This window comes from Sturnus vulgaris, chromosome 5, assembly GCF_052056855.1.
Source record: "Sturnus vulgaris isolate bStuVul1 chromosome 5, bStuVul1.hap1, whole genome shotgun sequence".
NCBI classification, from domain to species: domain Eukaryota; kingdom Metazoa; phylum Chordata; class Aves; order Passeriformes; family Sturnidae; genus Sturnus; species Sturnus vulgaris.
The window spans coordinates 36,702,583-36,718,542 of NC_142247.1; the positions used below are offsets into that span (position 1 = coordinate 36,702,583).

The 15,960-nt window shown below is 40.2% G+C and overlaps 1 protein-coding gene across 2 annotated transcripts in view; it reads right to left on the minus strand.

The window, feature by feature from the left end:
* Window positions 1–15,960, minus strand: part of ST7 (suppression of tumorigenicity 7) — a 138,195-nt gene that overhangs the window by 41,561 nt on the left and 80,674 nt on the right. For both annotated transcript variants that reach the window (XM_014892151.2, XM_088165449.1), the window contains exons 3-8: window positions 11,668–11,827; window positions 7,479–7,533; window positions 6,775–6,890; window positions 5,197–5,272; window positions 3,228–3,382; window positions 151–248 (exon numbers count right to left, since the gene is read on the minus strand). In XM_014892151.2, the coding sequence (XP_014747637.1) occupies window positions 151–248; window positions 3,228–3,382; window positions 5,197–5,272; window positions 6,775–6,890; window positions 7,479–7,533; window positions 11,668–11,827 (660 nt within the window). The remainder of the gene's footprint in view (window positions 1–150; window positions 249–3,227; window positions 3,383–5,196; window positions 5,273–6,774; window positions 6,891–7,478; window positions 7,534–11,667; window positions 11,828–15,960) is intronic.

A 15,960-nucleotide genomic window follows, 5' to 3' on the forward strand; every position in this document is an offset into this window, starting at 1 on the left:
ATCACTTAAGTTAGTCTTTATGTACATTACACATACAGGAACTATCAGCAGTGCTGAATGAAGCAGGAATGGCTGCTAACTTCCAAGAAAATGTATCATTTTTATACTACTATTATGTAAATTTCACATGTGAAAGAAATCCAAACTCACATCTCTCATCATTTTCACTGCTTCCCTGGTCCTTCCCAGCTTCCTTGCACACATTGCCAGCCTTCTTTTAATATATACTAACACATTGGTGTCCCTTCCTGTATAAGAGGAAAAAGAAACAGTATTAAGATAAAAAAGATAAAACACAAAAGGAAACACAGTTTTTTTTCAATTTTTTTTCTTACTCACTACCATCAATACTTTCACAAGAATTTTAATAAAACATTACCAAATTCTGAAGATTTAGATGTGGCATAATAGAACCGAAATCAGTGGAAATAATCCAGATATACCGTGGTATAAATAAGTACTCTTGCGTTGGCCTTGCACTGATGAAATATAAGCAGATCTAAAGGCACAGTTATGTACATACTTGTCAACAAGAAGTATTAAAGCAAATCCTCATCCTCCTAACAAGCTTTTTCTTAATGATTAGAAGAAAAGTATACTTCTGTTTACAGCCTTTACTCCTCACCAAATTATCATCCTCAAATTCCTCACACCACTAATTACAGATGGCAAATTAGCATATTTCAGATATGGTAGTGCTGTGTGCCAGAAGATTCCCTAACAGCAAACATGACAGAAACTAAACAGAAGTTATAATTATTCTCTTAGAGAATTCTTACTCCTTTCACTTCTCATTCACTTTGAATGCAAACTCTTAAAATGCTTCTGGACCAACAGGAAATGAGTGGACAGATAATCATCTATAAAATTACTGAATCATGAACATGTAAGACACCTGCTACAAATTATCTTCGTGTAGAGCATGTGGTCTGCAAAAATTGTAGCCTATTCCTAACATTTTCAAGCCTTTCATAATAAGAACAACATGTATGCTTGAAAACATTCCAAGTACCTACAAATCGTTTTAAAGCTGTGATTAAAATTTTCAAATAGATTAAGCAGCAGGTGGAAAGGACTTACTTTAGAGGAGAAAATAAATAAGGAGAGAATAATTTCTTTAGCTGTATTCTATATTACCTAATTCCTTATCTCTTTATTGATTCCTATATATTTAATACACAATTTATTAGTTACATCTGTTTCAACATGTTTATGTAATGTACCATGAGGTATACATTTCAGGTTAAGCTTCTTTTCAGGATTTGAGCAGGAATGGTCAAAAGGCATCTACTTACTATGAAATCAAGATAATTTTTCAGGCCAAAATTCTGCGAAGTTACTAAGGATTTGGGATGCCTAACATGAGCAACCTTAAAAATAAAATTGCCCTTGCTTTCTATAAACTATCACCTATTGAAAGAGGGCAAGTTGGGTACTCAAAGTCATTATTTACTCTTAAGTCATTATTTACTCTTTAGGGTCTGACAAAATATTATATGAAGGAGATGGAACACATGAATAAACAGAAACACAGAACAGTATATTGTTGTTCAAGAGATTACAGTGTATTTCATCTTTAAAAGATATAATGCCCACTCTTTATCCCAGAATTAACTCTGAAGACCAGAAATGGATGCAAGACTTTTCAGAACCATCAAACTCAAAACATGTCCCTCCTCCACAGTCCCTCCTCTCCAGCTTTGTGAATCATGCAGGACTCCAGCATATAATCAGAAGAATTCTATGTGCAGGCCCTGTGTCCACGGCAACATTTGAGGCTGGAAATTCTCTAATTCCTCTAATTTCTCTAATTTCTGTGGGTGCACACTGACATTTTCAAGGGGAGACCGAGTGCTACAGAACAGTGGGATGATCTAGCCCCTCCTGAAGACACGGTCAGAGCAGGCAGTCACTTATTCAGCCTCCCCGTTTTTTGACAATGCACTTAGTTTTGTGATTCAATGGGTTACTCCCTCTGCTGCAGTACTGAAGGTTCAGGGTGTCAAATCTGATGATGACAGTAGCCACCTAGCACACACAGGTTACAGAAATTCCGTACTTGTATCTGCCTGCACAAACTTTCCCAGGTTACTTTGGACAAAAACAGCGTGACAGTGCTCACTAACTACTTACTGTGTACTTTTCATGGAATTGTTGCACTCGGGATGGGAGTGAGTGCACAAATTAAGATTTCACAGACAATCGTAAGCCTGCTAGAGCCCAAAAATTGCTTCAAGGGCTCAGCTGCTCTATATTTTTACTTTCACCAAATATGAACAAGTCATCCTAAATATGATTTTACAACCAGCAAATGTTTAAAATACTACCGCCAAGCATTATGAAACCTTAGGTTTTCAGGTATAGACTTGCATACACTTTTGAAACCAGGCATCATATTTTACTATGTACAATTTTTATCAGTAATCTTCAAATTATGTAAGATAGCCAGAGGCTGTGAAATCAGGTCCTGAGAAACCTGAAGATGCCCAAAAGTATGTTAGTGATTGTATTTATGTAATTAATTTGTGTTACTTTTGCCTAAGGTATCCACTGTAGTCTAGAAATAACCTTGACTGTTTGCGTTATCTTTTTGGTCATTCAATGTCAGTGAATGTATTTTCTTAGATTTAAAGAGTATCTAATAAATATCACAGCAGATAAATCTGCTTATTCAAAATTTTTAAAAAAGTAATTAAAATCTAGACTTTCAATTAAAGCATTTTATTATTCCAGTTGTTAAATTTTATGATTCTGTGACCTTTCTTAATAAATACAACTAACTTCAGATGTCCCACTAGTTAATGGGTCTCATTAACTTTTACACAGAACAACAGCGTAAGCGTTTACCCCCAGAGCTGATGGAAAAAAGCAGGCAAAGCTTCACTTCAACTCCTGTTTCCACTATTCTATGCTACCTTTACACAGCATGAGCCCAGGTTTGCAAAATGGTTAAAGGCAGCTTTCCTTAAAGAGCGTTCAGCTTTTTCTGAATGTCCTATCTCTTTGGCTCCGATACCTTTTCTTTTCTGTTAAGTACATGCTTAAGTATTTTCTCCCATGACAAAATAAAGGCACCTCCATAATCTGAGCATTGACAGCTCAGCAACAGAATCAAGCAAAAACACTATAACAGAATAGTCTGGCTCTAGGGCCATATTCCAGCCAATGTCAAACACTAACTGCACAGTTCTTGGGGGAGGGAAATAAAAAAATCCAAAAAAACTTACTGTGTTGGGCTTCATATTGGGCACCATGATGCTGCAGCTGCTGACTGCGCCTGTAACAGCCCTCTCCAGCTTTCAGAGCCTGCTTGAACAGCTTCTCTGCTTCTACAATTGTTGTTGCTTCCTCTTCAGCTAAGAGAATATAAGCAGTAGCACACCTGCAAAAATATCAGATGAAAAGCCATGAGAAAGGTACGTGAAGTAAAAACTGTATGAAGACTGGCAAGGATGTACTAAATACAGAGGCAAGGAAATTTTGTCCATGTACCTTTCTGATGAATAAATGTTTTGTCAACACCACCATGACTCTCATTGTTAGGTACTGTATCACTCAGCCCTTGAGTACACCTACTGACAACTGTCCCAGGAAGTAAAGCACTGTCTCACTAAGACTACATCTCTAAAACTCCTTTTGGAAATCAAGACTTTACGCACTATTCAAGTTTATTTACGCACTAATCAAGTTTCATGCACTGTTGTTTTAATATAAACCATATCCCTTACTGTAATGATATGCAAAGAATCAACAAAACTGCAACACTTGCCATATAAAAAGAATGTATTATAAATTTAGTTGTAAAGATAAAACAACAACAACAAAGAAAACCCAACCCAGACCAAGCAAAGACCAAAAGAGCAATGTGCCTTTGCAAGAGAGCTGCACTAGAAGTGTTTCCAACAAGTTGAGGGATGTGATCCTTCCCCTCCAGTCAGCCCTGATGAGGCCACATGTGGGTGTGCTGTGTCCAGTTCTGGGCTCCCCAGTACAAGGGGAACACGGACATACTGCAGAGAGTCCAGTGAAGGGCCATGAAAGTGGTTATGGACTGAGGCATCTCCTATATGAGAAAAGGCTCAGATCAGAGCTAGGACGGCTCAGTCTGGAGAAGAAAAGGCTTTGGGGGGAATTTCTCAAAGTTTGTAAATACCTGCAGTTAGAGGGCAAAGAGGAAAGTGACAGGCTCTTTTTAGTGGTTCCCAGTGACAGGACCAGAGGCAGTGGGCACAAAATGAGACACAGGAGGTTCCCCCTAAACCTCAGAAACACCTTTCTACTGTAAAGGTGACTGAGCACTGGTACAAGCTGTCCAAGGAAGTTGTCAAGTCTCTCTCCTTGGAGACACTCAAAAGCCTGTGGACATGGTCCTGTGCAATGCATTGTAGGCGGCCTTGTTTGAAGAGAGGGGTTGGATGGATACTGACATCCAGAGATCTCTGCTAACCTCAATCATTCTGTAATTCTGTGAAATGTGAGTAGGACAGGCTTATAGCTCACTTTTCCCTTTTATGCTGCATGTTAAATCACTATACATGAAGAAACAATTCTTTCTCTTCTTCTGATGAAAGACATGAAGGACAATCTGTAAAGCATCAGTTTATGGAATTCTAGAAGGTAGCAATCTCAGTTCAGCAACCTAAGGGATTCCCTCTATGCATGTTAGCAATATTTATACAGTTTGCCATACCAGTAAATCATCACAGCACTGAGTTTTTTGCAGGATCTCAAAATACTGCACTTTCTCATTGAAAAAATAAGTAACAGACTCAAGGACCAAAAGTCACAGCAAATTACATCATATTCTCTCATACTATGAAGCGAGTATTTCAGAATGTGTTTATGAGTCTCTTCTTTCTTGCTTCTGCTCTTGACGACTGAGAAATCCAAAAGGGAACTCTCCATCCTGTAAATGCATACTTCATATGCTCATCAGGAGGTAACTCAATTAACATTTTTCTATGCTGTTCCAAAGCCTGCTGACATCAATGGGAAGATTCCCATTGTCATCACTACCCTAAGGATCTGGGTGGCTAGCACAACATGCAGCTGTACTGTTTTCCTTCTGTTGTAGGCCTCCCTTTGACAGGCCTATAATCGTGGTTAAAAATTACTATAGCAAACCCCCAGCCTTAAAATAACATCATATGGATTTTTAAAAGACAGGAAATAAATGTTAATATTGTTGTCACTCACTCATTCAATTCCAAAGCTTCGTGTGCTGCAGAAATTCGGGCTTGAGGGTTTCTCTCTCTCCAGGCTTTTTGCATTACTATTCAATAAACAAACGAGAAGAGAGAAATATCAGTTATTACAGGATTACCGAGGAGAACCTACTGCAATGTAACAACAGAATTTACTGATCTCAGCCTAACTCACTACAGAGCATTTCATATAGCTCAGTGATCATTCAAAAAGATACATAATAAGCAGGCGCTTTTGTCCCAAACACTCAGTATTTTTTCTTCTTTCATTTAATTACACTTTTTTCCAGGAGAAAGTCTGGCTGAGCGATCAGGCTGTCTGCACTGCCAAGTATAGAGGTGACAAGTAGCTACTTCCTCTTGGTGTAGTAGACTCCACAGGGAAGAGAACAATAAAGGGATAGTTGGGATTCTTATTCTAGCTCTTTATTGTGCTGTTGCTTTATGTGAATGCTAAATGGAAACAGCTTCCAGGCTAGTATTACCAGCTCATAATTACACCACCGAGTTCAGAAAATAGATTCATGTTTATCATGTATCAAAAAAACACAGTATGCTCTCCTTCGTAACTATGCCTTCAGAATGGAGTACCCAACTGTTAGTATCTCTCCCTTCCCAAGAGACAAAGATTTCTCTCTTCAGAGGCAAATTCTAATGACTGAAATCATTGCTGTACACTTTTAGTAGAAGCAAGACTGCATGTGGACTTCACAGTACAGGCTTAACACAACTAAAGCTGCTTATAAAAATTCAGTTGTAAATGTGCTGTTCCCATTTTTTACAGAGCTTCTAACTACATCAGGGAATGAAACACAGGTCTCAAATTTTACATCAGCTCTCTGTCTTCTGTCAGTGTAGACTAAACAGAACCTGGATAATGTAACTCAACCTACTACACTGTTGCTGTAGAGGCAGGTGCAACATAAGAAAAGGCACACTACATTTCAGAAGGCTAATATCTCATTTATTACAACAACCAGCTGTATTTTATACACTCTACAAAGCTTACACCTTATTCATTGGTTACAATAGATCAACATCAAGTTCACTGGTGTTAAACCCATCTCCACCTCAGTTTCTCACAAGACTTTTCCCACCTGCAAAGTTTCTTCTCCTTATCTCCTTCTCCTTTTCTCAGTCTCCAGGCCAATAGCCTTGGTCAGAGAATACTTCTCAAAACAAACCTCATTCATTAACCCTCTCTAGCCCACAGAGCAGCTGTGGGTCCTACTATACTATACTGCAGCTGGAGGCAACTAAGCTATATATGTTTGAAACCACTGCAAGAAAGAGGAGGAAAGGAACAAACCTTTACACTTTTAAATGATACCTTGAATGACCCCAGCAAAACAGCAGAACAACACAGCAACATAAATTAGATCATTTACATACATAGACACTCGTACAGAATTCTAGAATTCTATAAATTCAACAATGGTTTCTCGGCATGATCAAACTTTTGCCTTTTCTTATCTATGAAAAAGAACTGATGTCTCACTGCATTTTTCTTGCATCAGTTTCAATCAGCCATTAATCTATTAGCAAAGGCACTTGTTCACAAGGTCCTTACTAGCATCTGCAGGCCGTAAATGATCTGTGTCACATGTGAAGAACGTCTGATGGTCTTGTGCCGAAAGATTCATGTCGTAGTAAGTCAAAGGTTCTCTCCCTGTTACCCATGTATACCTGCAAACATGGCAACAAGGAGACATTTTGGTTAATGAGGTCACACTTGGCAAAACAAACCCAGAAAAGAATCCTAGACCTTTGAGATGGGCACAGCCAAGTAAGTTCACCTGGCCAATCTTCTAACCAATACACATTGCATTTCACTGTACTGTGATGGAGCAATGGTAGCTGAGCCTAAGCTAATGAGGATGCTAAAAAGTACACACTGGAACTTGGTAACACATATATTCAAACACTAGGACTCCATGAAATCTATACGGAATTCATTATGTTGTTGGCTATAATGGATTTGAACAGAAATGCTGCATTAACACCAGATACAACACACTTAGGTTACTCCATCTTTTTTTATAAGCTTGCCAAAAATTGGAGAAATAACAAATATTAGAGAAGTAATTAAGTGTATCAGCATGAATTTAAATTCCTTTTAATTCAGAAACATTTTATGAATTACAGAAAAACCTGACACAAGTGCATGTATCCAGAGTTGATTTTTTTTTCATCTCTTAAGTTAGATTAATTGAAAAGGAGTTAAGCTCCTTAAGCCAGTACTGTGCCTGAAAACTGTAATTTTGTAGCACCTACCGATTATATTCAGCTCCTCTGAACAGATTTAAAGGATTTCGCCAGACTTTGCATTCTGTAAGAAGCAGACACACACATAATGAATCTCTCCCAAATTACAATGGTACTTGAGGTTTATAAAAAACATCAGTTACCTTACAACGAGCCTTATCAAATTACTTATTTTTACACGTGCAAATGCAAAAGCCCATCAAGAGCACCGAGATGAAGGTAATCAGACTGGTCTTCCTTTCTTAAATAACAATTTAGTTATAAATTAGTGTCAACAAATGCAATCATTCCAGACAAATAACCACTAACAAAGCCCCAAATGCCACATGAAAAGATAATACTGATTAGTTCCAGGACTCCCATTTACCATAATGCAGAACTGAAGAGGGATCACACTGGGTTATTGCACTAAAAAACAACAATTAACTCGGTCCTTATGGACTTGTTATTTCTCCAGAAAAACATCACTGTCCAGTTAATGCTGTAAATTACTGTGAATCCCAGCTACAGTTGCCAAAATTAATTCCTCCTTAGTTTGTGAAGTAAAAATCCATGGAAACATCTGCTGATGTTAAGATAGAAGCAGATGCTGAAATTGACTGGCAGAGAAAATGTCATTGCATTGCAAAGGTTTCAGAATATTAAAAATATTTTATACATTTTCCTCAGGGGAAAAATTGTGAATTTTTCACACTACAAGAAGTAAGAGATACGAAAATCAACAATGTAATTTAAAGCAAAAATTAAAAAACTATAATCAAATTGTACAGCCTTTGAAACAGTGAGGTCTTGATTCTGGCTTTCCCCTTAATTTAAGACCAGACTTATTATCTTAATTTCAACAAAGACAATTCACTCCAGTGAAGGTGAGACCAGAATAAACCCCACTATTTGCATAAAGCCTCACTGAGAGGCAGCATGTCATTCCAACTCAGATCTGCTACTGGACGACCCCTCACATGGTGCTCTACAAAAATTCATCAGTAGCACTGGCCCTCCAGCATGTTACCAGGTGCTTTCACTCAAAATGTTAACCTGACATTTCTTCCTATGAAATTTTGTGACATCAATTTCTAGAGATCAAATCAACAGTTTTCTGGTAGAATATTGAATCAGAAGGGTATCTTTATGGTAACAATATGCCTGTTCCCTTTATGCCTATTCCATTAGAAAAAGAAGTACTGAACACCAAGTCAAGCCCTCCTCTTTTTTCATGGACACAGCTCCCACATATGAGTATGGGGCTACAGTGCCATGGACAGAAAGCATTTTACATAAATTATTTGCAGTAACAGAAGGACACCCTCAGCAACACAGCAAGTGGAATAGGAGGTGGGCCCTCAGTTTGCTGCCTACCCAGCAAGTGCATGGAACACAAACAGAACAGGCAGACTTTAGGGAAGAGTGTATCTTTTAAGTACCCATTTCAGCAGGCAGCTAATATTAGATGGTTCCACTGGTTTACTCAGCAGAAGTGCTTGATTGAAGTGCTTGACTGACATTCAGCTGTGCTCTGCTGTGCAGCCAGAGGGTATGGCTGTTTGACAAGCTTCAATCCGACAGTTTTTACATAATACGACTTTCAAACCATTGTAAATATTAAATCAACATCTGACTTCTCAATTTCAGAGGTGTAATTCAATGTCTTGACCTACTCTGTCAGCAACCAATGAGATTAGGTAACAACTATGTGATTGCAGTGACACTTTTTGTTCCTCTTATTTAAATTCAACTGGTTATGCTTTATTCAAAGTATGAAGTATTTTGGCACTGTAGCAGGGAAAGGTTGAACTGGAGAAAAAGGGGAGGTAAAGAAGGCCTTTTATTACCACCTTCATGTCCTGGGGATGTTTTGGCATCTGTGTGGCTAATGAAACATGGTGTTCTCTTGTTCTTTTTGTCTTGGTATCTGCTAACACCATGGTCTCAGTACAACATCATTCTTCTCACCTTTCTAAAGACAAAGGTATCTACTGCAACATTCTACCACAGTCAGACATCTACATAGGAACAGATGGTGAGCCAAGAGAAAAAGCCATCTCCATCTTGTTGGATAACAAAAAAAATATCCCAGTATTAACGCATGGTAAACCAAAAAGGTTGCCTGTTCTGCCACATAACAAACCATTAACATAACTATGTCCCTATTTTAACCTTTCAGAGACCTTTGATCATTTTTTGAGCACTGATATCTTTCTAAAGGCTCAAATAAAAGGCTCTCCATACAGACACGCTGTCCAGAGACACTGAGGGTCCCAGCTCAGTGTCAATGTGCTGAAAGCAAACATACTCCTTGACCATTTCTTTGTATCAGGAAAGCCAAGATGCTTGTGTGAACCTCATTAGTCAAAACACTGTGCCTTCTGCTTTAAAATGACAGGAGTTATTTCAGAGCTGCTGAAGTGTGACTGAGCACAGTGATGAGTGCACACAGGTGTTTCCAAGCCATCCCACGCTTTCTGCCAGTTCATCCAAATCTAATATCCTGGACCATGCAGTGCTGCTATTCACAGCCTCTCTTCAGATAAGAATGACAACAGCTGAATTTGCTGTGCTATATGGAGGTTTCCTTAAGTAGACTTTCTCGGTAAATAAGGCTTTGTGAGGCCACCTATATTATTTAAGATGTAAGTTCAGAGCTAATTCTTGTTTGCCTGTTTTCATGCACACTGAGGAGTAGAGAGAAAATTTGCCAGGTACAGACATAGGCAGTTCAGCTGCAGAACAATGTTTTCTCCATAAGCGAATTTTTGTCTTTTCCTTCACTTTTCTTCACTTGTAAATTTTGATATATTCGAAAAGTCTGCAGATTAAATAAATTTAATAAAATTGTAGTTGATTCTAGGGTAAAATCCCTAATTCATTTCCAATATTAGGATTATGGTCTCTAGCTGTCAAGCTAGGACAGGGACAGATGAGCACAAACCCGGACACTCCTGCCCTGACTTTAACAGTGAGTATCTCCCACTCAAACCAGAACCAATAGCATACTAGCATTTTCATCACTCATAGGCTAATTTTTCAATTCATTCTCCCTAAGCCACCCAAGTCATCCAAGTAGGGAGACACGTTCCCCTGGGATTCCTTCACTCCACAGATTTCAGTGCTTGGGGGCTGATTCATTGTAGGCAGGCTGGCCTATCCCTCAGAGGAGCCTTTGCCAAGGCAACCAGGCACCTGACTCAAAGTGCTTCAGGCTTGAATGACTTGGGGTCAGACACCTGCACTGAATCTTGTAGGGGCTGTGAATACCTGGAAGCTTGTATAAACCAGGCCACAAATGCCTGAAATCATGCCTCCTAAACTGGAGGCCTTTTTAAAAAGCCTGACTATGTTAGGATTTGCTCAAAGTCACAAATCAAATCTGTAGCAGAGTCAGGAACATAACAAGCCCTTAAGCTGTTAAAAGCCATCATGTTTTCACTTACTAAAGTGAAATCCAAATGTTGTTTACATACTACTTACATTATCTAAAAAACAAAGTGATACAAAACCAGATGAACGTTTCTGGCTTCTTTGATTTTTTTTTTAAACAACTTTGTTATTACTTAAAATTATTTCAGTAAAAATACTACCTGCCTTTAGAATCACAGGATCAGACAACTGGTTGAATTGGAAGGGACCACAGTGGGTTACCTCATCCAACCTCCCTACCCAAACAGGGTCATCCCAGAGCACATGGCACAGGATTGCATTGAGATGGTGCTAGAGTATCTCCAGGGAGGGAGACTCCATAGCCTCTCCGGGCTACCTGTTCCAGTGCTTGGTCACTGCACAGAAAAGAAGTTCTTCTTCATATTTAAATGGAACTTCCTGTGCATCAATTTCTGCCTTTTATCCTATTGCTCAGCATCACCGAGCTCCATCCCTCTGACCCCCTCTCTTCACATAGACGAGGTCCCGTCTCAGCTGTCTCTTCTCGAGGCTGAACAGCTCCCTCAGCCTCTCCTCCTAAGGGACGCTCCAGCTCCTTAATCATCTTTGCAGCCCCCCCCCCCCCCCGCTGGACAAAGGATACTGCAGAAAGGACACGTGCAATTTGGCAGAGCTTTCACAGCAAGGACAAAATAAATGCATTAACCACGCAGCCTGAAGCAAAGACACTGCGTGAATTCGGAAGGGTGCGATTAGCAGTCACTGAAGCAGCTTCCCGAGCGGAGCAGGGGCTCCCGAGGGCCGGCGCGGCGCCGCCGCTCACCTGAGACGCTCTGGCGGTTCGAGTCCGCGTCGCCGCCGGCGGCGCTGGCGGCGCTGGGCGCGCTGTTGTCCACGCCGCCCAGCAGGGGGCGCAGGTGGCTCACCGAGACCTGCTCGATGAAGGAGGTGCCGTACTTGCGGAAGTACCACCACTCGAAGATCTGCAAGGCACACACCCCGTCAGGGCCGCCGGCCTCCGCCCCGCCCGCCGCTCCGCCCGCGCCTCGCCCCGACTCCAGCCCGCTCCTCCCGCCGCCCGCTCCTCCCGCCGCCCGACAAGCGACGCGGCGGCTGCGGCCCGCGCACCCCAAGGGGGGCCGTGCCCGCCTCACTCCTGCCCGAGCACACGGTGAAGTTAAATGTGACCCACTTTAGGTAGAAAAGCTCAAATCTTGTCAAGGCAATTATTATTATTATTTTTTTTAAAATACAAAATAACCTCAATAGCCTCAGTTAATTTCAGCTGTTAGGACTCTTTCTTTAAATTGACTTCCAGAAGCCCCTGCCCCGGCGGAGCCCCCATTCGGGCCGTATCAGCCACGCCCGAGGATGCTGCAGTCAGGCCTGAACCCGCCTCGCCCTGCCTCAGCTCCCCCTGCAGTCCAGGCAATGTGAGGATAGCAGGTTTGCTTGTTAACCCAGTAAATGCATCCAAAGACATTAACCGAGTTTAATTTTTTTTTTAATGTTAAAAATGCCAAACAAACGCCAGGAAGCTGAATTCTGTTCCTTTTAAGATTTTTTTTCCCCTAGCTGAACTGTTTTATTTTGTTTGGCCGACTTGGGCTGACCCTGAATTAATTTTATTTTCAGGCATTTGTTTGAGCTAGCACATCAGAAAAAAATACTATTTACAGAGCTCGACTTGGAAAATAATTTCACACCTAAGAGAACACCTTGTAATTAAAATTATACACATACATATATATCTGTGGCATTTTCACCAAAAATACATATTACTTGGTAAGAAAACACATTTCAGGAAACCACATAAACCTGAAAATTAAGACTATTTCATGTAAATATGAAAAAGGTTTAGACTGTAAAAATTGTAAAGAAACACATGTTTATAATGAATAGATAAGTTGCACTTGAATCGTCACCCAAACATCTACATACCACAGGGAAACAAAACCAAATCTAACAAATTTTGAGAAATTTGGCAGGACTTTGTAATACTGATTGCACTAAAAACTGGGAACGAACAGTCTCTGCCCCTTCCATTTTCCTCGGTATCTCCATGTGTTACACCAGTACTGAAAGCTTTGATAAAATCTCTTCCTACTAGGCCCAATCAACAATAAGGGCAAGGATTGTGTTCACATCTTTGTCACCATCAGTCTGCTGTTGGGCAGGTTTTGGTGGGTCAGCCAATAGACAGCTGGCTCTGGGAGGCTCCTTCAGGGTCTACCTGCTACAGAAACTTCAGGCCAGGCTTCACACACTTCCTCCTTCAATATTTTTCGATTTTTAAGTTCTCTTGACCTCTTTATATAGTTGAAATTACTTCTGTCTCCATGAGATTGGATTGTCTGTAGACAAGACATAACTTTTCCCCACCCCCTTTAAAGAAAGGGGAAATAAATCTTACATAGAAGGAAAAAGTTCCCCTCCAAAAGATGCTCCCACTGCATTTTGCACTGGGGCTTCCCCTAAATTCAAATGTGTTGTTAAAACATCTAGAGGGTTCATATGGAAGGACTCTATCTGCACAGGAGTGAATGGGAATGAAGCTGGTGGCTACTTGAGATGAGTTCACACAAGATTGTGTGACAGCTCTTGAGATCACTCCTCAAAACAATCTAATGGCGTATCTGGGAGACATCAACAAGAAAGAATGGAGCAGTCTGATGGGGAGAAGACAGAAGGACTACGTGAACACATAGCATTTGGGAAGATAAACAGATGGTCACAGAAAATCCAGAGCATTAACATTTTCAGGTCTTTGTGAACTCTTTCCCACCCAAGTCACCACAAACCCGCACAACCTGGACAGTTCCTGCTTACACAGACTCTGACGTGCATTTGTCACCGTTCTGGTTCCACTGGCATGTGCCTGCAGCAGCACTCAGGTGGGAATGCCAAGTGCCAAGGACAGAATGCTTATGCAGTGTCACTGAACACTTGTTCCACACTGCTGCTAGGCTTCCCCTGGCATGCATCACTGCCTCTGAATGCTGGAGATGCTGAACAGGGAGCTGGCATAGGTGTGTCAGCTTTGGTTTTAGCTGTTCGCATGCTCTTAGGCACAGCACACTTTTTAAACGGGTTAAAGTTTATGATTTAAGAGAGCATCGTAAGCATGTGGCTGACCGTAAGAGAAAGGCTATGCCAATAAGATACAGCCATAGATCTGCTGTGAACATCTGTTTCTGTTCTGTGTTTGAAAACCTTGGAACAAATCAAAGGCACAAAAGCCACAGTTCTACCTGTCCCAAAGTCTCAGAGGGAGAGGGTGTTAGGAATGAAAAATTATAGTCTTGCACTTGGTAAGAATTTCACTATAGCGTTAAGTCAGGGACTCAAGTACAGCTGCCAGACTGGCTGTGCAAAACTCAGAACCGTATCTAACAAGCTTCATACTTTCTCTAAGAGAGAAAAAAAAAAGGTTTTGCAAAATGTGCTAATAAATTCCTGCTCATTATTTCAATCATGATCAGCTTTTAGATGAGGTCAGTAAAACCTAGAGAGGGAGCGAGCAGCACAAAAGCACACTTGAGCCCACTTGTCCTGCACAAATGTATTCCAGCTGGAAAGCCGTCACACTGAATTTCAATGAAACTGAGGGGACAATCACAAAGAACGTACGTATATATCAATGTAGTCTCTGCTACAGTTCAGCTCAGTGACAGAAACTTGCTCAAACATGTGACATAGCTGTAAGTCTACCTCCTTAGACTTACAAACACATTAATTATTTTTTAAAATTGCATTAAAATTCATAAATTGTTTAAGGCAGATTTGAAAAATATTTACTATGTTGAGTGAATCCAATGCCAGGAAACATCAGCCAGATCACAATCCATACAGTCTCTTAGAAATTAATGACATAAATCATAATCATCATCATCATGAGCCTTTACTTGGAGTGATTCGTTCAGCATGTATGAGGAGGTAATCTGTAATCTGCTATTTAAGTCAAAACAATAAATTCTCTTTAGAGAATTTTTGCATCTTTCTCAGACAGCATAATCTGGTTTGAAGCTTGATTTCTATAAATCAAATCTGGCTTCTAACTGCATCATCCAGTTTGAAAGCCATGTGAAGTCAACAGTCTTTTGACAGTTCAGCAGATGAGAGCTCATCTGATAGAATAAATTACTATAAGGATTAATTACCCATTGACAGAGATCTGAAGCAGAGACAAAATTAATCAGAAAGGTTATTTCTGCACCACTTCTGAAAGAAAAAGCCACCTCATTTCAGTCATATAAGTACAGTGGATGGGGAGCTCATCTTCAGACATCTCCCCTTCACAGCAGTGGCAAACTTCTTGGGGGTCTTTCTAGTTGGTACCTGTGCTTTTAAATTCACACAGGGTCAAAAATCTCCAAACCCTCAAGGGATTTTTGGGACTATAATGTTCACAAGGGCCAAGTCAGAACCCGTTCTGAACATTTTCAGCTTTGTGTAAAGAAATGCAAATTAGAATTTGTATTTTTTGATCTGGTATAGGTATTGCTTAATGTAAGAGTATTTGATTTTGGAAATGTTGTCTTCTAAATGCACTTCTCTTCCCCTGTGCAATGAAAACGTTATAGTCATCCTCTTATCTCTGCTCTCACATACAAACAATCCCAGATAGTTTTATTTATTTCTGTAGCAATGAATCTATTCTGCATCATTTGGCTATCAAATCTGATCTTTCTGCACAATTTTCAGAACAGATATTCCATTATACATGCATCAATTCACAAGAGATGGTTTTGGTGATGGTTCTCACTGGACTAAGGAGTAATGTCTATCAATGATTTGAATTATGCTTTTCTGTTTTTCGTATCTGAGACACACATCCTCTCTTAGAGCAAACACTCCCATTCCCTCCTAGTGTATGTGTCTGGAGTCTTCAACAGAAACAGTAAAGGATTTAATTTGCCAGCAACTTCCACCCTCAGATTTCTCTTTCAGCCTTACAATGAGACTTTCAGGTCTCAGAGGGGTAGATTTGGAGTATTCTTCAACCAATCTAATGGATTTAAAGGAAACTTACTTTCTGGAGGAACGGCATAATGATAGCAAGACTTGATTCCATGGTTAAGCCTACTTTATAAATAAAAGGGACCACAGCACAGGT